Below are 15,547 nucleotides of genomic sequence, written 5' to 3'. Positions count from 1 at the left end.
CGGCCCCGGCGTGGGAACGGCCGGGCGGGGCGGAGGGAGGGAAGATGGCCGGGGCAGGCGCCGGGCGGGAGGCGGCGGCGGGGCGCTGCTGAGCGGCGGGGCGGGGGCACTCGGGCCGGGATCGGGGGCTGGGAGCCGCGGCGGCGCGGGGCAGGTCCCGGGCGGGGTTAGGAAGCGCGGCGGGGCTGGTCCCGGCTTGGAGCGGAGCTGGCGCGGGGGAGGATGAGCTCGGCGCGGCGCAGCCGGAGCCGCCCGAGTCCCGCTCCCTGCGGGGCCGCCTGTTAGTGCTGGAGGAGGAAGAGGAGGAGGAGGCGGCGGGCGGCCGCGGCCCGGGCGGGACTGGAGCTGCCCCGGCGGCGGGCGGGCAGCGGGTTTCGGCCGGAGCGGGGCGGCGGCGGCCCGGCAGCGGAGCGGCCATGCCGTGGCTGAGCGGCGGGCGGCGGCGGCGGCAGCAGCAGGCGGCGGGACAGGGCGGGGGGCCGGCGGCGGGCGGGCAGCGCGGCCGAGAGAGCTCCGAGCTGCCGCTGCCCGCTGGCTGGGAGGAGGCGAGGGACTTCGACGGGCGAGTCTTCTACATCGACCACAACACCCGGCAGACCTCGTGGATCGACCCCCGAGACAGGTATGAGGGAGATCCCGGGGGGAGGAGGGATCGAGCCCAGTTCACCTCGCTGGGCGCCGGCGCCGGGCCCGTCGGCGACATTTTCCTTCCCCCGTCCGCCGGGAGGGTGTGGGCGGCGGGGCCGCCGGTGCCGCTGCCGGCGGGGCGCTCCGAGGCTTCGCCCTGCGGCGGGACGGCGGCCCGGGGTGGGGGCTTTGCCACACTGGCCCTCCCCGGCCCATCGTGGAGGGACCCGAGGGGCAGAGCCCCTACCACTGCTGCTGACGGGTTTGCCGCCCGCCTTAATGGTAAATTAGATATAGAAAAAACCCAACCAAACAAAAAAACCCTTGAGGCTTCCCTTCCTGCGGTGGGTGCTCTGACCAAGCGCAGTCTCAGTGCGGGGGGAGATGGGGAAGCAGGAGCAGTGACACCGCCCGTGTTTGTACTCGCCGCGTACCGGAGCAGCCCCGCTGTAACCGAGCGGCTTGGCCATCCTGATTTATTAGCCGGGCTGAACTAATTGGCAGCAGCAGGCTGGAGGCATGCTGGAGTAATTTGGTAGATTACCTCCTCATAAAAGATAACGCTGCGTGGAGGTAAGCAAACCGGGAAATTCCTGCACTTAATTTGACAAATACGCGGTCTGCTGCAAATTAGCAGCAAAAATCTGCTGCTGCGTGGTGTTCGGGGCAGCGTCTGCACGGCCCGGCGGTGCTGGGGACACCGAGTTAGGCCTTTTCTTCTCGTTTAGGGTGAATAAATACGGGCAGGTCTTATGGCTCCTAGCAGAATTGCGTTATAAGCAGTATTTAAGCGTCGTGGCTGAAATCTGGTGGAAGCGTGGGCTCTCTGTTGCGGGTACTGCCCGGTGAAAGCGACCTCGCTTCAAAGCGTTCACTTAAAAATTTCCACGCGGAGTTAGTGAACACAAGTGTCAGTATTCTAGGTGTCTGCGAAATAAGAAACATATGTCTCTGTGTATACTTTTCTATATTAAACAATGTTTTTATAGTAAGTGAAAGTTGGACAAGGACAGTTTGAACCTCAGCCAGAGCTACCTTGCCAGAAGTATGCCTGGAATGTTAAGCAGGCCACAGAAACATTTAAGCAGAGTCTGGTTTAAAGACTGTAGTAATTTGCGAGATTCCTGTCGTCTTGCACGACGATACATAACTGTTTAAATGGCCTAAATGTTTACCTACCCGATCAAGATCTTTTGTCTCATTATTTGGACGTACTTATTCATGCACATATTTTTTTGCTGAGGTATTAAATCTTTGTTTGTGTGCTTTATATAGCACATTTTTCTACATTAAAATGCACATACACGTTGTTAGCTTACTTTTAAAACTGTGTTGTAAAGGTAACTGATGACACCACTATGTGTCTGTTGCTTCTCTGCATGTCATCCTTACCATTAAATTTCAGAGAGTATGAGGTTTTGTCTTCTAGAATATCTTCCATACAGGCAGTAACAGAAAAGATTTAGCCATTTACTACAGTGTTAAAATTGAGTTACTGTTCGACTTAAATAGTGTTACTAAAATTAGGACGCCATGTTTTGAAGAAATCATTGGAATGCCATATGTTGCTTGAAATTTGGTCTAAATATTTCACGCCAAGGTTTAAACTTAGACTTATTTTTCACATTGGGTAAGAACAGGCTGTAGAGCAGAGATTGAGAGATTTACATTGGGGCAGATAGAAAAGACATGATGTTTTCATGAGTGTGTTATCATGTTATCTGTTCTGCAGTACAGAATTCAAGTAGCAGGAGCTAGTTCTGTGACTGCAGAGTTAATCTCTGGTTGGGAATAGGCTACTGTTGTTTTAGTGAGATGCCTGGGTTCTGGATAGTGGAAAGTGACCAGTCTTTTTGGGTTTCATTGAAGCTATTCAGATTCCCGTGGGCAGCGGCAAAGTAGGAAAGGATCAGGTTAGTTGTTTTCTGCCAAGGTTTGTGAAAGATAGGTAAGAGTAGCAGTGAAACGGTACTGAAGCTGTATTTTTGCAAAAAATGGTTAGGTGGAGGGCAGAATAACCTGCTTATAGCATATGTACCTCAGCGTTATGAGTTTGGCATGGAGTGACAAGAGTTCAGCCCCCCATTTCTGTGTTCAAGTGGTTTTGTTTCTATCCAGGAGGAATTGGACTAAGAAGTGAGACCTCGGGCCCTGCTGCACTTGATCAAGGGCTCTGAGAATCAGCACCTCCAAGCTTTCCTATGGGCAGTAGTCTCTAAGCATCCCCACAGGCTCCTCTTTCCATGTAGCTGGCATTCAGTAGTTTGTTTTTCTTTTCAGCATTCCCCCTGAGATTCCTCAGCCTTTTGTGTAGTTTGGTTAGTGAATTTGATTTGAAGTAATTATTTGATTAAAAATCCCCCCACAAAACAACACAAAAATCCCTTCTTTCCCCCACCCCCAGTGTTTTCCCATTGAAGCCAAGAAGACAAAGAAATGCTAATTGGAGAAGTTGAGGTGAGAAATGTGCTTTATAAAGGATTTTGGAGTTTGGGAAAGAGATGATGATGAGGGCAAGGGAGGCCAATCAAAATAATAAGAAGTAAGAAGGGATAAAGGAGTTGGAAATGGGTACCTTATGGTTTTCTGTAAGAAAACAGAGGTAGAAGAGTGATAAAGCGAGCAGATTTGAGAAGGATCTTTAGTATCAAATCAGTGGTTAGGTTCGGGAAGATACTGTGTTGCTCTGTGTGGATTGTATGTAATGAATAGATTGGGGACAGTTGTCTGGCAGATCCTGTAGGTCTTGGATAGGAGCCCTTCAGTGCATGTTTTCATCTTGTGGTAGTAGTTGTCTTTTATCTTAATAGATTGTAAGTTTTTTAAGGCAGCGAACTGCCTTTTTATCTTGTGTTTGCACAGTACTTGCTACATTGAGATTCCGGTCAATAACTGGAGATTGTAAATGACACTGACTATGTTTGTGGTTGATATTGATGATCCTTGTGGCACCAAGGATCTTATTACTCTTGCTGTTTGTTACAAGACTCTGTTTTCAAGTGATTAGAGCTTAGCCAAAATTCTTGGAGTGTGGCAGAAGCTTTCCAAGCTGGTGAGTCTTGCTAGATTTGCTCTGTGGAGAAACTTCAGCTAAAATACAGTGTTGTTTTATTGGAACAAGTCTAGGGGAGAGGGAGTGTTTCCTTCAACTTCTTAATGAGACTTGTCTTGTTTTTTTAAAGATTTAAATCATGTTGTTTTGGAGTGAGGATTTTAGACTTCTAAGGTGTAGAAGTGTTTTTGCATAGAGAAATCATCTATTTGGACCAGTTTGGGAGCAATTAAAAAATCACTATGGGCTGGGTAAAGACCTAGGTTGTAGCAGATGCATTTGCAGAAACTTCCTCCAAGCTGGACTACTGGTATGGTAATTGGAGCTTTTCTGTCCTGTGTCCTCATTAGCATCTTAATTCTGAGGCCTAAAAGCTGAATAATTTGAGCACGGGAGAAAAAGCTTGGCCTTGTTGAACAGTGGGTTGGAACAAGGAGTATAGGATGAAATGGGATTGGCCCTGGAATTTGACAGAAGAAGGGGGAAATTTTGGTAGGTTTTGTAAGCAAAGTAATCAGGAGCTGGGGGTAGGGAGAAGGAGGATGGCACCTGAAGCCTGGGAAGAAAAAAGTAGGGGAACTGGACTGCAAACCAGTAGGGCAGGGAAAAACAGGTAAGGAAGAACCGGTCTGGTGAAGGTTCAGGGTGTGAGGGTGTCAGCTCTTTTCTTGGCTGTACAGGGAACCCTGAGGGAAAAGAAGGAACGCCGAGTTTGGCTGAGGAATCTTCAGAGTGATAAAATATGCATAAGGGGCAGCATGCAAAGTCTAGGTGAAGAAGGAAAGATGGTTGGAAAGTAAAGTATAAGAACTATATGTGAGATATGAGAATGGAGGTCAAGAAGTGAAAGATGTGCTGGACAAGGAGATTGTTGAAAAGTCAGAATGGTAAAGATTGGAAATAAGCAGGAAAGGCTAATGGGCTTGAAACAAGGAATCAGCTTGGGAAAGTCACTAGAGGTAGATATCTGTTATTAGGGATGCAGAGTAGAAATGTCAAGTGAGTAATGGGCAGAAAAGTCCAGAAGTGCCAGCTGCTTTTTGCTGGACTATTTCAGGACTCCTTATTCTCATAATTTATTTGATTTTAGCAAATATCTGTATTAACCGATTTGCAACTTTTCCTGTTGAGTAGGACAAAGACAGTCCATTACTACTGTTGTTTGCTCTGTTATAGCAAATGGCAAACAAGGTGTTCAAGTGCATGTGCTGGTGTGATGCTGTGTAATATGATTTCTCTTTCCCCACTTTGGCTTTTTAAAGGAGTAAGAAATTGCAAGCTGGAAGCTTGAATAAAGAGCATATTTATGTCAGATATTGAAATCTAGAAAATTCCACACTTAGTCACTTAACTACTGCTTGTTTTGTATTAAGAGAGTATTTTTAGGGAGACACTATATTCTCATATATTTTCTTGCCTTATTTGATACATGGAGAGGAGCAATTCTGAGGGCAGCTGGTAGAACTGTGAAGTGATGAGAATTGCTTCTGAATTTTTTTGCCCAAATTGGAAAATGGGCCTCTCTCTAGTGAGGCAAAGATCTTTTGACATGCCACCACGGGATAAGGTTAGAAAATCAGTGTCCTCTTTGTCAAGGTATGGTAGTTTGGCCTAGGCCTTCCTTGGTGACCAGTTTGTAACCAAGGAAGGGCCCAGATTTACCCAGTATTCCCTACGATTTTTACGTAAGCCAGGCTATAAGAAGAAAGGAGGAGAGGCCTTCACTCTCTTTCCTTCTGGCGGCTTGGAGGTGCAGGTTCCCTGCTGTTGAGTCTGCCGTGTTGGGGAGCGAGGCCTGGTTAGGCCTTGCCGACCTTGGGAGACAGAGTTTGCCGGCGATCGTTCCGGAGCAACTCTCGGTTGTCCCAAGGAGAGTAGTGAGATATTTCTTTGCTAACTCTTTTAGTTGTTAGATTGGGCTACTAATCGGGATACATATATATTTTATTTTGGTTTTGTTCCTTTTCCCTTCCCCCTTCCCTTTCCCTTGTGAAATTGTATATATTTCAATTGTATATAACTGTAACATAAGTGTAAATATATTTATATATATTTATATATATCACTTTAGCTGTCTCTCTCTCGTTTTGGGTTTTCTTGCTTGTTTTTTTTTTCTCCCTCTTCTTCCTGAGGTTTTGGGGGCGGGGGGGGGACTTCTTGTGGTAAGGTTTGGAGACTTGGCAGGGAGCCAGCTTCAAACCATATCACAAGGCAAGAGAATATCTCCTGGAGGGTTGGAATTTATCTGTCCAGTTCCCAGTACTTGGCAATCCAAAGACAATCAGAAGAAGCATTAATTTTTTTCTTCACAAATAGCATTTTTCTGGGCTTGCCTTAAGCCCCCACACTGAGTTGAAATTAGTGACATTCATTATTAGAATTCAAATACTTCTATTCCAAAGTATCCGAAAGATGAAGGCAACAGTGTAGTAAGTACTACTGCCGTTTTTGAAAGTTTTCTTAAAGTTTGTGTATGCTTTCAGACCTTTTTTGTCTACTTTCTATTTGTTGTATTTTGATTATCAACTCTGTCAACTCATAGTTTTGTTTTGAGCTAATGACATTTGTGGAATGGGAAGAAAACAAAGCAACTGTTGATCATTATTTTAATCTTCCCTCTGAAAATGTTATGATGACTAGACAGATTTAAATCACATGCTGTATTTGATTATGATGCAGGTTTTTAATGTAAAACATAAAATGTAACCTACAGGGTACAGAGATGTACTTTTGGAAGTGATGCTTTGAAAATGTTTGAAGGGGAGCACAACTGTTGAAATACTAATTTGATTGTGATTTTGTAAATTGGCTTTCCAGGCTGTTAGTACCAGACTTGCAAGAGATGAAGAAGCTTGCAAAGGGAAAAAAAATTGCTGAATGAGTATAGATCTGAAAAATATGCTCTCCCATGAGAGCAAAAGAGCTGGATTTATTCAGTTGAAGAGGTGTTTAAGAAGTGGTTTGAGTACTGTTCATAAAAAAGAGATGGTACCTGAGACTTCAGAACTCTTCTTTAGTAGATTTATAATAGTATCTGATAGTCAGAAGTTGAAACCAGAAATATAATATGGCTTTAATAGTAAGAGATATTAAATGTCAGAGTAGTTTTTCCACTCCTTTAGCTTTCTAGATGAAATTACCTAATTCAATTTTTCCCCCAATTTAAGTTGGCTATCACTTGCAGTCCCGTTGTTTGCGACCATCAATTTTTAATGCCTCCATTGCATGATATATCATTTGACCTGTATATAATATATATATGTAGCTAAGTATATCTTATAAAGATTGGCAGAGCAGCCAATTAGAAAGTGGAGAGCTGCTCTGTTTGGTTGTTTCTCTTGAGGCACCCAGGAAGGAATCCTATTTATCCTCATCACTTGAGGCATCTGGGTCACTGCAGTTATACCACTTCATTACCTCAAGTTTGCAGTAAATACGCTGGACTTGATAGAATTTATATTAAAAGCATTGCATATAAAGTAATACTTGAGATCCAGATGTTTTGAATTTTCTGTGCAAATGTCAAGCCTGGATGCAGCCACAGCGTGGATGGGAAAGCTGTGCAGCTGTGCGACTGCTCTCCTGGCATGTGACTGGGAATACATGCTGCAGCATATGGTGTTGGGAAAGGGCTGCAGTGCCCCGAGCCTCTCTGAGCAATCTGCACATATTTGTACTTCAGTTCTTGTTCAGAATAATTCAGTAATATTTTTAAAGGCGTGCTGTAGCTGACATTTTGTTTTGAAAGCTTCATATACATATGTGCCATGATAAATCTACTTCTCTGCCTTTCATGGGGGAGATGCACTCATTTTTTTTTCATCCTGTCCAGTAGGTCTTCAGACAGATATTTAAATTTATATTATGAGTGAACCCTATGAAAATGTTCATGATTAAAAATGAATGAAGATGCAAGTGTCCTAGAGTTAATGTTAGTTGGTATTAGGTATGATTTTGATTGGTAGATTCTGATTACATGTAAGTGTTAATCAGCTGATTCATGGTGAATACTTCTAAATTACTACTTTCCCTCCCCTCCCCTCTTGAGCTCACCTCTCTGATTTAAATGTTTTAAAAAAGTAACTTTTAATTTCTTATGTTTCTTGGGAAAAAACAATGCCTGTATGAAGTGAGCATTTGTGTTTTCTTGTAATTCAGCATTGCTATAAATGAGTGCTACATTTCCAGTCATTGGGCATTAAAAATGGTTTTAATAGTTTTTTAGTGTCTTGGAAAGTAGAGGTGGGAAGCATCCACTGTTTCTTCCTAAGGGTGAAAGGTTTTCCTTATAGTACAATAATAGTGATTTATGGTTTATGTAATTGGTTTTTTCTAGTTAAAATACATATCCTTTGAAAATCTGGCTTATGTAGCACAAAACTGCAAGACCTAATGCATGTGTGCTAAAGCATCAAAACATCTATTGAGCCACTGAAACCTGATTAACAAAAAACCACTGTTAAGAAGCTTAACATTTTGTTAAAGGTGAAGGGTTTTTTGTTTGTGTGTGTGCATGTAGTTTTTACCTCTTAATGGAATTGTTTGCAGCAGTTAGATACAGAATGAAGACACCTGCCCTATTGTATTTGTGTGCATGCTAGAAAGGACTAACTGAGCACTCGTGATTTCAGTGTGGAGCAGCACGATGGCACATGTTATGAAGGGTTTCTTGAAGGGTTCTGTGACATGGTACTGGCTCTCACATATGCATTGGATCTTGCAAACTGAGAAACTGTGATCTGCTAGATTTTGTCAGTGCTTGATATTTATTGTCATTAAACGGCACCAGGCATTGTTCAAATTGGGTATTTGCATTATTGTGTCTTCTGAAGGGTATGGGGAGGGAAGTGTCTGCTTTTCAGGATCTACAGTCTGTACATGTGAGAATGCAAGATTTGAAATGTCACAAGGCTAGGGCTGGGATTTAAGTTCTATTATCCGGACCAAAAATTCCTATTTAGGCTTGGATTCTGGTGATAAGTTTAGTTTGAGAGATAAGTTTCATGGTTTTAGCAAATGTAAATATAGTGACAACACTGTATAAACATAAGAACAAATGACTTGTAGGCAATAAAAAAAATTAGAAACTTATCTATAGCAAAGTCCTGTTAACAAGCTTCTTAGAGGTGCCTGTTAAATGTAATGTTGGTTTATGATTTTGTGTTGTTTGCTGGAAGGTAGAGCTTTGTAAAGTTGTATGTGAGGCCAAACAGAAGTATTTTGTTGATATTTTGTGGAAGCAAAGTAAAATTAATACTTTTTCTGCCTACAGTTAAAAATAGAACTTCCTGAATATCTTATCTGCTGCAGATGTGACAGTTCACATTCACCAGCAAAGCCAGCCAGTATTGCAGCTTTTAAGTAATCTTCAGCTTGTTTCTGAAAGAAGCGAGCTAAAGAAAACATGCTCTAGGTACTTTTCCTACCTTCCCTCTCTGCCGGCTGTGGCAAGGCAGTGAGCACGCTCAGCAAGGTTTGGCAATACAGCACTCCTGAGCTAATAGTTCTCTGCTGCCAAAACCAGCAGTGTCCTCCCTGCCAGCCACATAGTCTCACCCCTCTTGCACTGGTACCATTGCTTATCTGACCCTACAGTAAGAAAAATTAGGAAATTCCCCAACCCTATGCAGTATTTGTATCTTTTTCTGGGGGGAAGGGTAGTTTTCATCTGGTTTGGTTCCCTAAGCTGACTTAACCTTCAGGGCAGATGGGTATTTAAGTGGTTTATGTCAATTAAGTTTGATTCAATAAGGAATTGGATTAGGCAAAAGTGATGAGTCAATTTAAAACCTTCTTTGAGTAAATCCTCTTTGTGAATAGCAGTTTTTGACTACTGATTTTTAAAATACTCCCATAGTAAAACAACACATTTCTAAACACGCTTCAAGTTATGTTTAAAAAGGAAGGATTCACTTTTCAGGTGTAAGATGGATATTTAAAGTCAACAGAAGAAAAATAGGTGTCAGAGTCAGTTTTTCAGTCGAGTAGCAGCTCGACTGAAGTGGCTATTAAGAGATGAGAGAGCTACAGAATGGATTTGGGGACTGAGCTTGTGATATCATTACCAACTTGGAAACATTCCTGAAAGATTTGATGAAGTCAGTGGTGAGTCTTGCCTTTGCTGGCAGGGAGTAAAGTTGATGTGTGAGGGAATTAGATCTAGGACCAGATGGGTGTCTGGGGAGGATATCAGCAGTGTGGTACCTTGGGGTGTGTGTGAAAGGGAAGTGACTGTAAGGTCAGCTAGATGTGGGGAGGATCTTGGTAGTGGAGCACCTCCCAGGAAGATCTCAGTTGGGTGTCAAGTGTAGGGCGTGACTGGAGAAGGATGGAGCATGAAAAGGTATGTCAAGGTAATAACAAAAACCACTGAACAGATATTGGGGTGACTTGCAAGGTGGTTTTGTCACCAGTGTTTGGAGCTAGAACTCATTAAAGGATCACTACAGTGCATCTGGGCGGTTTTTTAAGGGAGCTGAACGGGTTCAAGTGGAAATTGCCAGGTCACAGAGGAGAAGGTTGTAATATTTGAATTAAATGAACAAGTTTTTTGTCTCTGCTTATGGAGAGGAACGGGGACTCCAGTGTAGTTTTTTGCCTTGACACCAACCCCAAGCCTATTTTGTGGATATAAATCTCTCAGTTCTTAACTAGTCATTAATAGCAAGGTAATGGGGGTATAGGCTTTGCTCTGCTGTGCTACAGGGGTCTTGATCTCTTCTTGATTCTGTTCCAGATAGGAAAATTAATTTGAACTTAACACAGTGAGAGTGTACAAGACATGATCTGTCACTTTTTAATTGCCTATTGAATCGTTTGAGTCAACCATTTAATACAGCCACCCTCCCAGCAAGGCTTCCTCTAGATATATGTTGTATGATCAAATAAGATGGAATATTTCTCAGTTTGTTTCTCAGCCTTTTTGTGGGTGTTGGCTGGAGTAGGAAAGGATCTTATGTCCAGTGATGAGCTTGGTGGTCTCTCCGTGGTTTGCAGGATGGAGGCAGTTCTGTGCTGTACTGTTAGCTCTTTGGCTGAAGGAGCTGATTGCCATCAAGGGCTGAATTAGTACATATCAAAACCTAAAGCAACTAGGTTTTTTATTTTTGTTTTCAGTGACTTTTTTATTTCAGTATATTTAATTGGCAGCGGGACAAAAATAAAGTACAGTGATATCAACACCCTTGAACCAAAACAGAATCAAAGGCTATCTTTCATAGAGTTCTGAAAGAGTTATTTTTCAAGATTAAATAATCTATGGAGAATCTTGTTGAAACTATTTTGATTTATATTGTACTTAGGGTGAAGCTCTTTCGCACACAAAGTGCTTAGGATTCTTTATGGCAAAATGCAAAATTTGATATCAAAGCTGAAAATGCATAATATTACAAAATAGATTTATTTACTGTTGGATTGTGGTTTAAACAGCTAAAAATAAGACTTTTAAAAAAACTTAATGCATAATGCTTTCTTAGAAAGAGTGACCTATCCATGTTTGGGAAGGCAGCTGAAGTACTGCATAATTATCTAATTCAATAACATAAACAAATTGTGACACACTTCTCAAAGGTGGATACTGTCCAAAGTTACTTGACTTGAACAGCAATTCCATGAGTGCTTAAAAGAGAATTACAGAATAAAAAGTAAACTACCTTTTTTTTTTCCTTTCTTTTTGCAGTGTAGGGATAGCTAGTAGATGGAGAAGTGCATGTGTTTGGAAATTACTGTTTAAACCCTTGTGTGTTTTCTGCTTCCCCCAGGTTACATCTTTTGGATAAGACTAAGACTTACAGTATTAAAGATATGAAAAGGCATGTAGGTAAAAATCCCTGAACCCCAAACTTCAGAATAAGTTAACCACAAAACCCAAGAAAAATTGATTTTATGACTATGATGGCTTTTGGATCATAGGCCAGTTTTAGTAGCATCTAAGTGGTCTCTAACACTGTAATTGATGGTTGGTGCAAGTTAACTTGATGATCATCTGTTATGAGGTAGAGAAAGCATAATTGACTTCTCCTTTTTATAATAAAAAAAATAAATTAATTGGAAATGCATATGAATGGAAGTGCAATAGGTAATTTGTCAAAATTCAGTTAAAGAACATGGATATTCATATTGCCTATTTGTGTGCTTGTTTTCAACTGTATGCAGTGTACTGATTGACAAAAAAAGTGTACAGTACTTTGTGTTGGTTCGAGTTGTCTTATCTTTTGCCTCAATACACCTACACCTGTGAGCTTCCAGTGTCTTCATTTGATAATGCTTCAGATGATGAATTTTTCTTTTAGAAGTACTTGAAAATCCATTGTATCCTACTTCTTAATTACAGTTGGATTTTGATGCTTCTGTCTTTCCTGTATGGTGGAAGATGTCATTTTAACTAAATCTCTGTTTCACAAAGGTTTTAAAAAAATCATTTTCCCCAAATGGAAAGAAAAAGCATTTTAATTAGAAATGGTGAGATATTTTTGGATCAACTGCATTTTGCTTCTGGACTGGTTAGCCGTAATTTGTGTTGGTTCTAGGGGAACTTTGGGAGTAAATGTCATCATAAAGAGGAATATTTGTTGTGAAAACTTCTTGATTTCACGCAGTTCTCAACCCTTGGAAACTGCAACTTCATGCATGGTCCAATATTTTAATGTACTTGTTTATAGCCAGGACTTCAGAAAGAGGTGACCCTCCAGTTACCTGCGTTACTACAAAGTAGCTACAATGTATATGGGAGTTCAAGAAATAAGTGATTTCTTAAGTGGTTTGCCCTAGTCAAGGGGAGCACAGAGATGGAATGAGAGATCCTTGGGCTTGTATTCATTCTTGCTTACGTGCTCTTTGTGTTTAATAATTCTTTGAGTATTGGGTCTCCTGTACTACTTCAGGTAAACAACTCCTTGATTTCTCATAACACCCTGTAATATACTGAATTTCAGAAGCATTTTCTTTGATCTTAGTGAGTGGCTAGTTTCAGCTAAGTTCCTTGGAACTGATCTGCTGTGTGAAGCATGATTACTATTCTTGAAGTGTGTTAGTTCATGTCTTCTATTCAGGAAGATGATCATGTTGTTGAGGGAAAAAAGTAAGTGTTGAACCCTGCATATTGTGTTAAGCAGAGTTAAAGTGGTAGGTTGGTATTTTTTGTGTTCTGTATGGGTTGATTGGATTTTTTTTTTTTTAATGGGATTTCCCAAGAAATCCCTTTAACTTTTGGTTTTAAGCAAATCTTTCCCTTTAGCCTATTTTTTGGAGTAAAATGTCAAGATATCTATGATCAGGCCGACTCTTGGATTCTGATGGATTGATGGTGCAATGAAGAGACTGTATTTCCAGTTCCAGGAATTATTTTTCTTACTGTAAAATAAACTGCTTTGCAAATTCCTAGTTGTCTTTTTTAGTGGTTTTGTGTATGCACTTCTATGAAGTTTTGGTGAAGTGTTACAAATTTCTTCAATTAAACATGATAGAAGGCTTTTGGAGCAAAGAGCCCTTTTAGTCCACGAGCAAGTGTCCAAACACAAATGTGTAGGAAGGAGTATGTGAATGTTCTGTCATTTAATTGCCTGAAATTTCAGGCAACTTAAAATCTACAATATTTGTTTACAGCTGTAGTCTCAATGTTACTGTTAGTAAACATTATTCTGATTTTGCATCTGGAAGGCTGGAGTTGAGAAATGTTTGTGGGAAGTGATCTGTGGAAAATTTGCGGTGGGTTTTTGTTGTTTTGTTTTGTTTTGTTTTGTTTTTAGAAAAGGCATAGTAGTGTTTCTTGTCATTGGCTGTGAATGTCACTCAGAACCTCCTTACTCCTGGTACTGAGTTCTTAGGGATTCGAGGGTGTTTTATGGAATTATCAACTTTCTTAATTCTTAATAAATTTTCAGAAACAGCTTGTGCGAATTTTGGCACAAATTTTTATATCCCAACTTTTTCCTCTCTAGGAGTGTCATATGTCTATAAAAAAAAAGTCATGTGTTTCCCAGAAGGACATCTAAAAAAAAATTGCTTGAATGTTTCACTGAGCTTAGATGTAAACCTGTTTTGAAGCTAAGCCAGGTTGTAGGGTGTCTTTCTATGACTTAATAAAAGGCAAAGCAGCAGGTGATTAATGTGGATGAAGATATATATGAATATCTTTTTAAAACCGATGTTCATAAAATTTGTCGCAGTATTCTGGAAATAGGCTAAATAAAACTCCAGTGATTATGGAAAGTATTCCATTTGTGCAAACTTCTCCCACTGAAATATCAAATGACTCATATGTAGAATGAATTCTCGTGTACCAGAGTATCCTGTTAGGGAAATTACTCCTGGGAGTAATCTTGGAGATCTGTCCGTGCCTGTTCAGGGCTTCTGTTTGGTTACAGATGATGTAGCTGATCTTGTTCTCTGGACATCTGCCTGCTAGGAGTGAGATGTGTCCTCTGTTCCGTCTCTTAATATCTACCAAAAAGCCCTAAGGCAATAACATCCTTTCATTACTATTGATGGGACCTGATTTGGATCCTTGAGTTAAAGACTTTCTCCCTATGTCTGTTTTCTGATTTGTACAAATATTTTTGGCTATTACCTGTTTCTTCTGGAAATAGTATCTTCAAGGGAATATTGATTTTTTTTTTTTTCTCTAACGCCTGACATGTAAGGGGTTCAGAATTTTTAAAGAGTTTTGTTATTTTAAAATACAGCTGCATCATTTTATCATTAAAACATACTGTAATAAATTGCTGGAATATCTCCTTTGAGGTAATTATGTTTGGTATGTGAACATCTGGAGTTTTTGAAGTTGTGCACATATGACTGTTTGCCCACATGGTTCTTAAGCTATTTGTTTTATTCTTTCTGAAGTGAGTTGATAAAGAAAATAATGTTCATTTTTTACCTTAATCACAATCGTGAGTTTCTATTCTTAACATTTAGAATCTGTGGAACATTTATAAAAGGCTTTCATGTCCTCTTTAAAATATAAATAACCCTGTGTCCAAAACACTGGTTCTGCTAGGAACACCCCAAAACTATGGATAGTGTCCTGATTATGGAAATTTTCTTCCCACTCTCCAGTCCATGAATAGCGTTCTTTAAAATGCAAGTCTTTTGAGATCATATGTTCATTTTTCTGTCTTAGGCCTTTTTATGTGTGTGCTCAGAAGCTTATTTTGAAGTGGATGAAGATTTTCATGCTAATACCTGTATCCAGATATTTTTAGTTTTCTTGTAAAGAAAAAAAAATTCCTGAGATGTTATAGAGACGAACAGGCTCTTAATGTAGTGTTAGTACATGATGTTAAAAGTGAATTAGTTCCCCTTTACTCTGCTTTCTTTCTCAAATTAGGAATACATTTTTTTCCTCCCCATTAGCGAAGGTGGTCAGTTGCCCAGACTTTTACAAGAATGATTTTGAAATAGTTGTGAGAGCACTTTATTTAAAGAATTTTTGAACATTTTAAGGTACTACACCTAGTAGAATTTAAAATATATGAATTTTGTTGGCGTTTGAGGTGTTTAAATGTTTGGGGGTTTGTTGTTTTTTAGGAGAGGGAAATCTGTGTTATGAATAAAGTGCTAATACAGGATATTTTCCTCGACTTCATGTTTTGCTCATTTTATATACTCTGTGTATGCTATGCAGGCACACTTTTAAAATGTTGGGATTTTTTTTCATGGCAAAAATAGCTTGCAGCTTATTGAAAAACAAGGCAGACCTGTGCTTCAAAATCCAAATGAAACTGCTGCTTGGATGAGGCTCTAAAGAGGGCATTTATATGTTGTGGAATGAATGGCATGTCTGCGCTAACTCCCGCTGGCCGGATATTTCCAAGGTATCAGACAGAGCTGTATATACTGCACTCTTCCCCCTTTGGATCCAAAGATTTC

At 40.7% G+C, this 15,547-nt stretch overlaps 1 protein-coding gene across 3 annotated transcripts in view; it reads left to right on the top strand.

Moving 5' to 3' along the window:
- The first annotated feature begins 285 nt into the window (after positions 1-285).
- Positions 286-15,547, top strand: part of WWC3 (WWC family member 3) — a 98,472-nt gene continuing 83,210 nt past the window's right edge. For 2 of the 3 annotated variants that reach the window (XM_051794916.1, XM_051794915.1), the window contains exon 1: positions 286-622. In XM_051794916.1, coding sequence (XP_051650876.1) covers positions 417-622 — 206 coding nt within the window. In that variant the 5' untranslated portion in view covers positions 286-416. The remainder of the gene's footprint in view (positions 623-15,547) is intronic. The other variant, XM_051794914.1, reaches the window with a different exon arrangement.

Source organism: Manacus candei, unplaced genomic scaffold (assembly GCF_025592945.1).
Source record: "Manacus candei isolate 608988 ecotype Guabito, Panama unplaced genomic scaffold, ASM2559294v1 h1tg000041l, whole genome shotgun sequence".
In the NCBI taxonomy this organism is placed as follows: Eukaryota; Metazoa; Chordata; class Aves; order Passeriformes; family Pipridae; genus Manacus; species Manacus candei.
The sequence above is the reverse complement of the archived record's forward strand: the minus strand, read 5'-3'. Positions and strand labels throughout refer to the sequence as shown.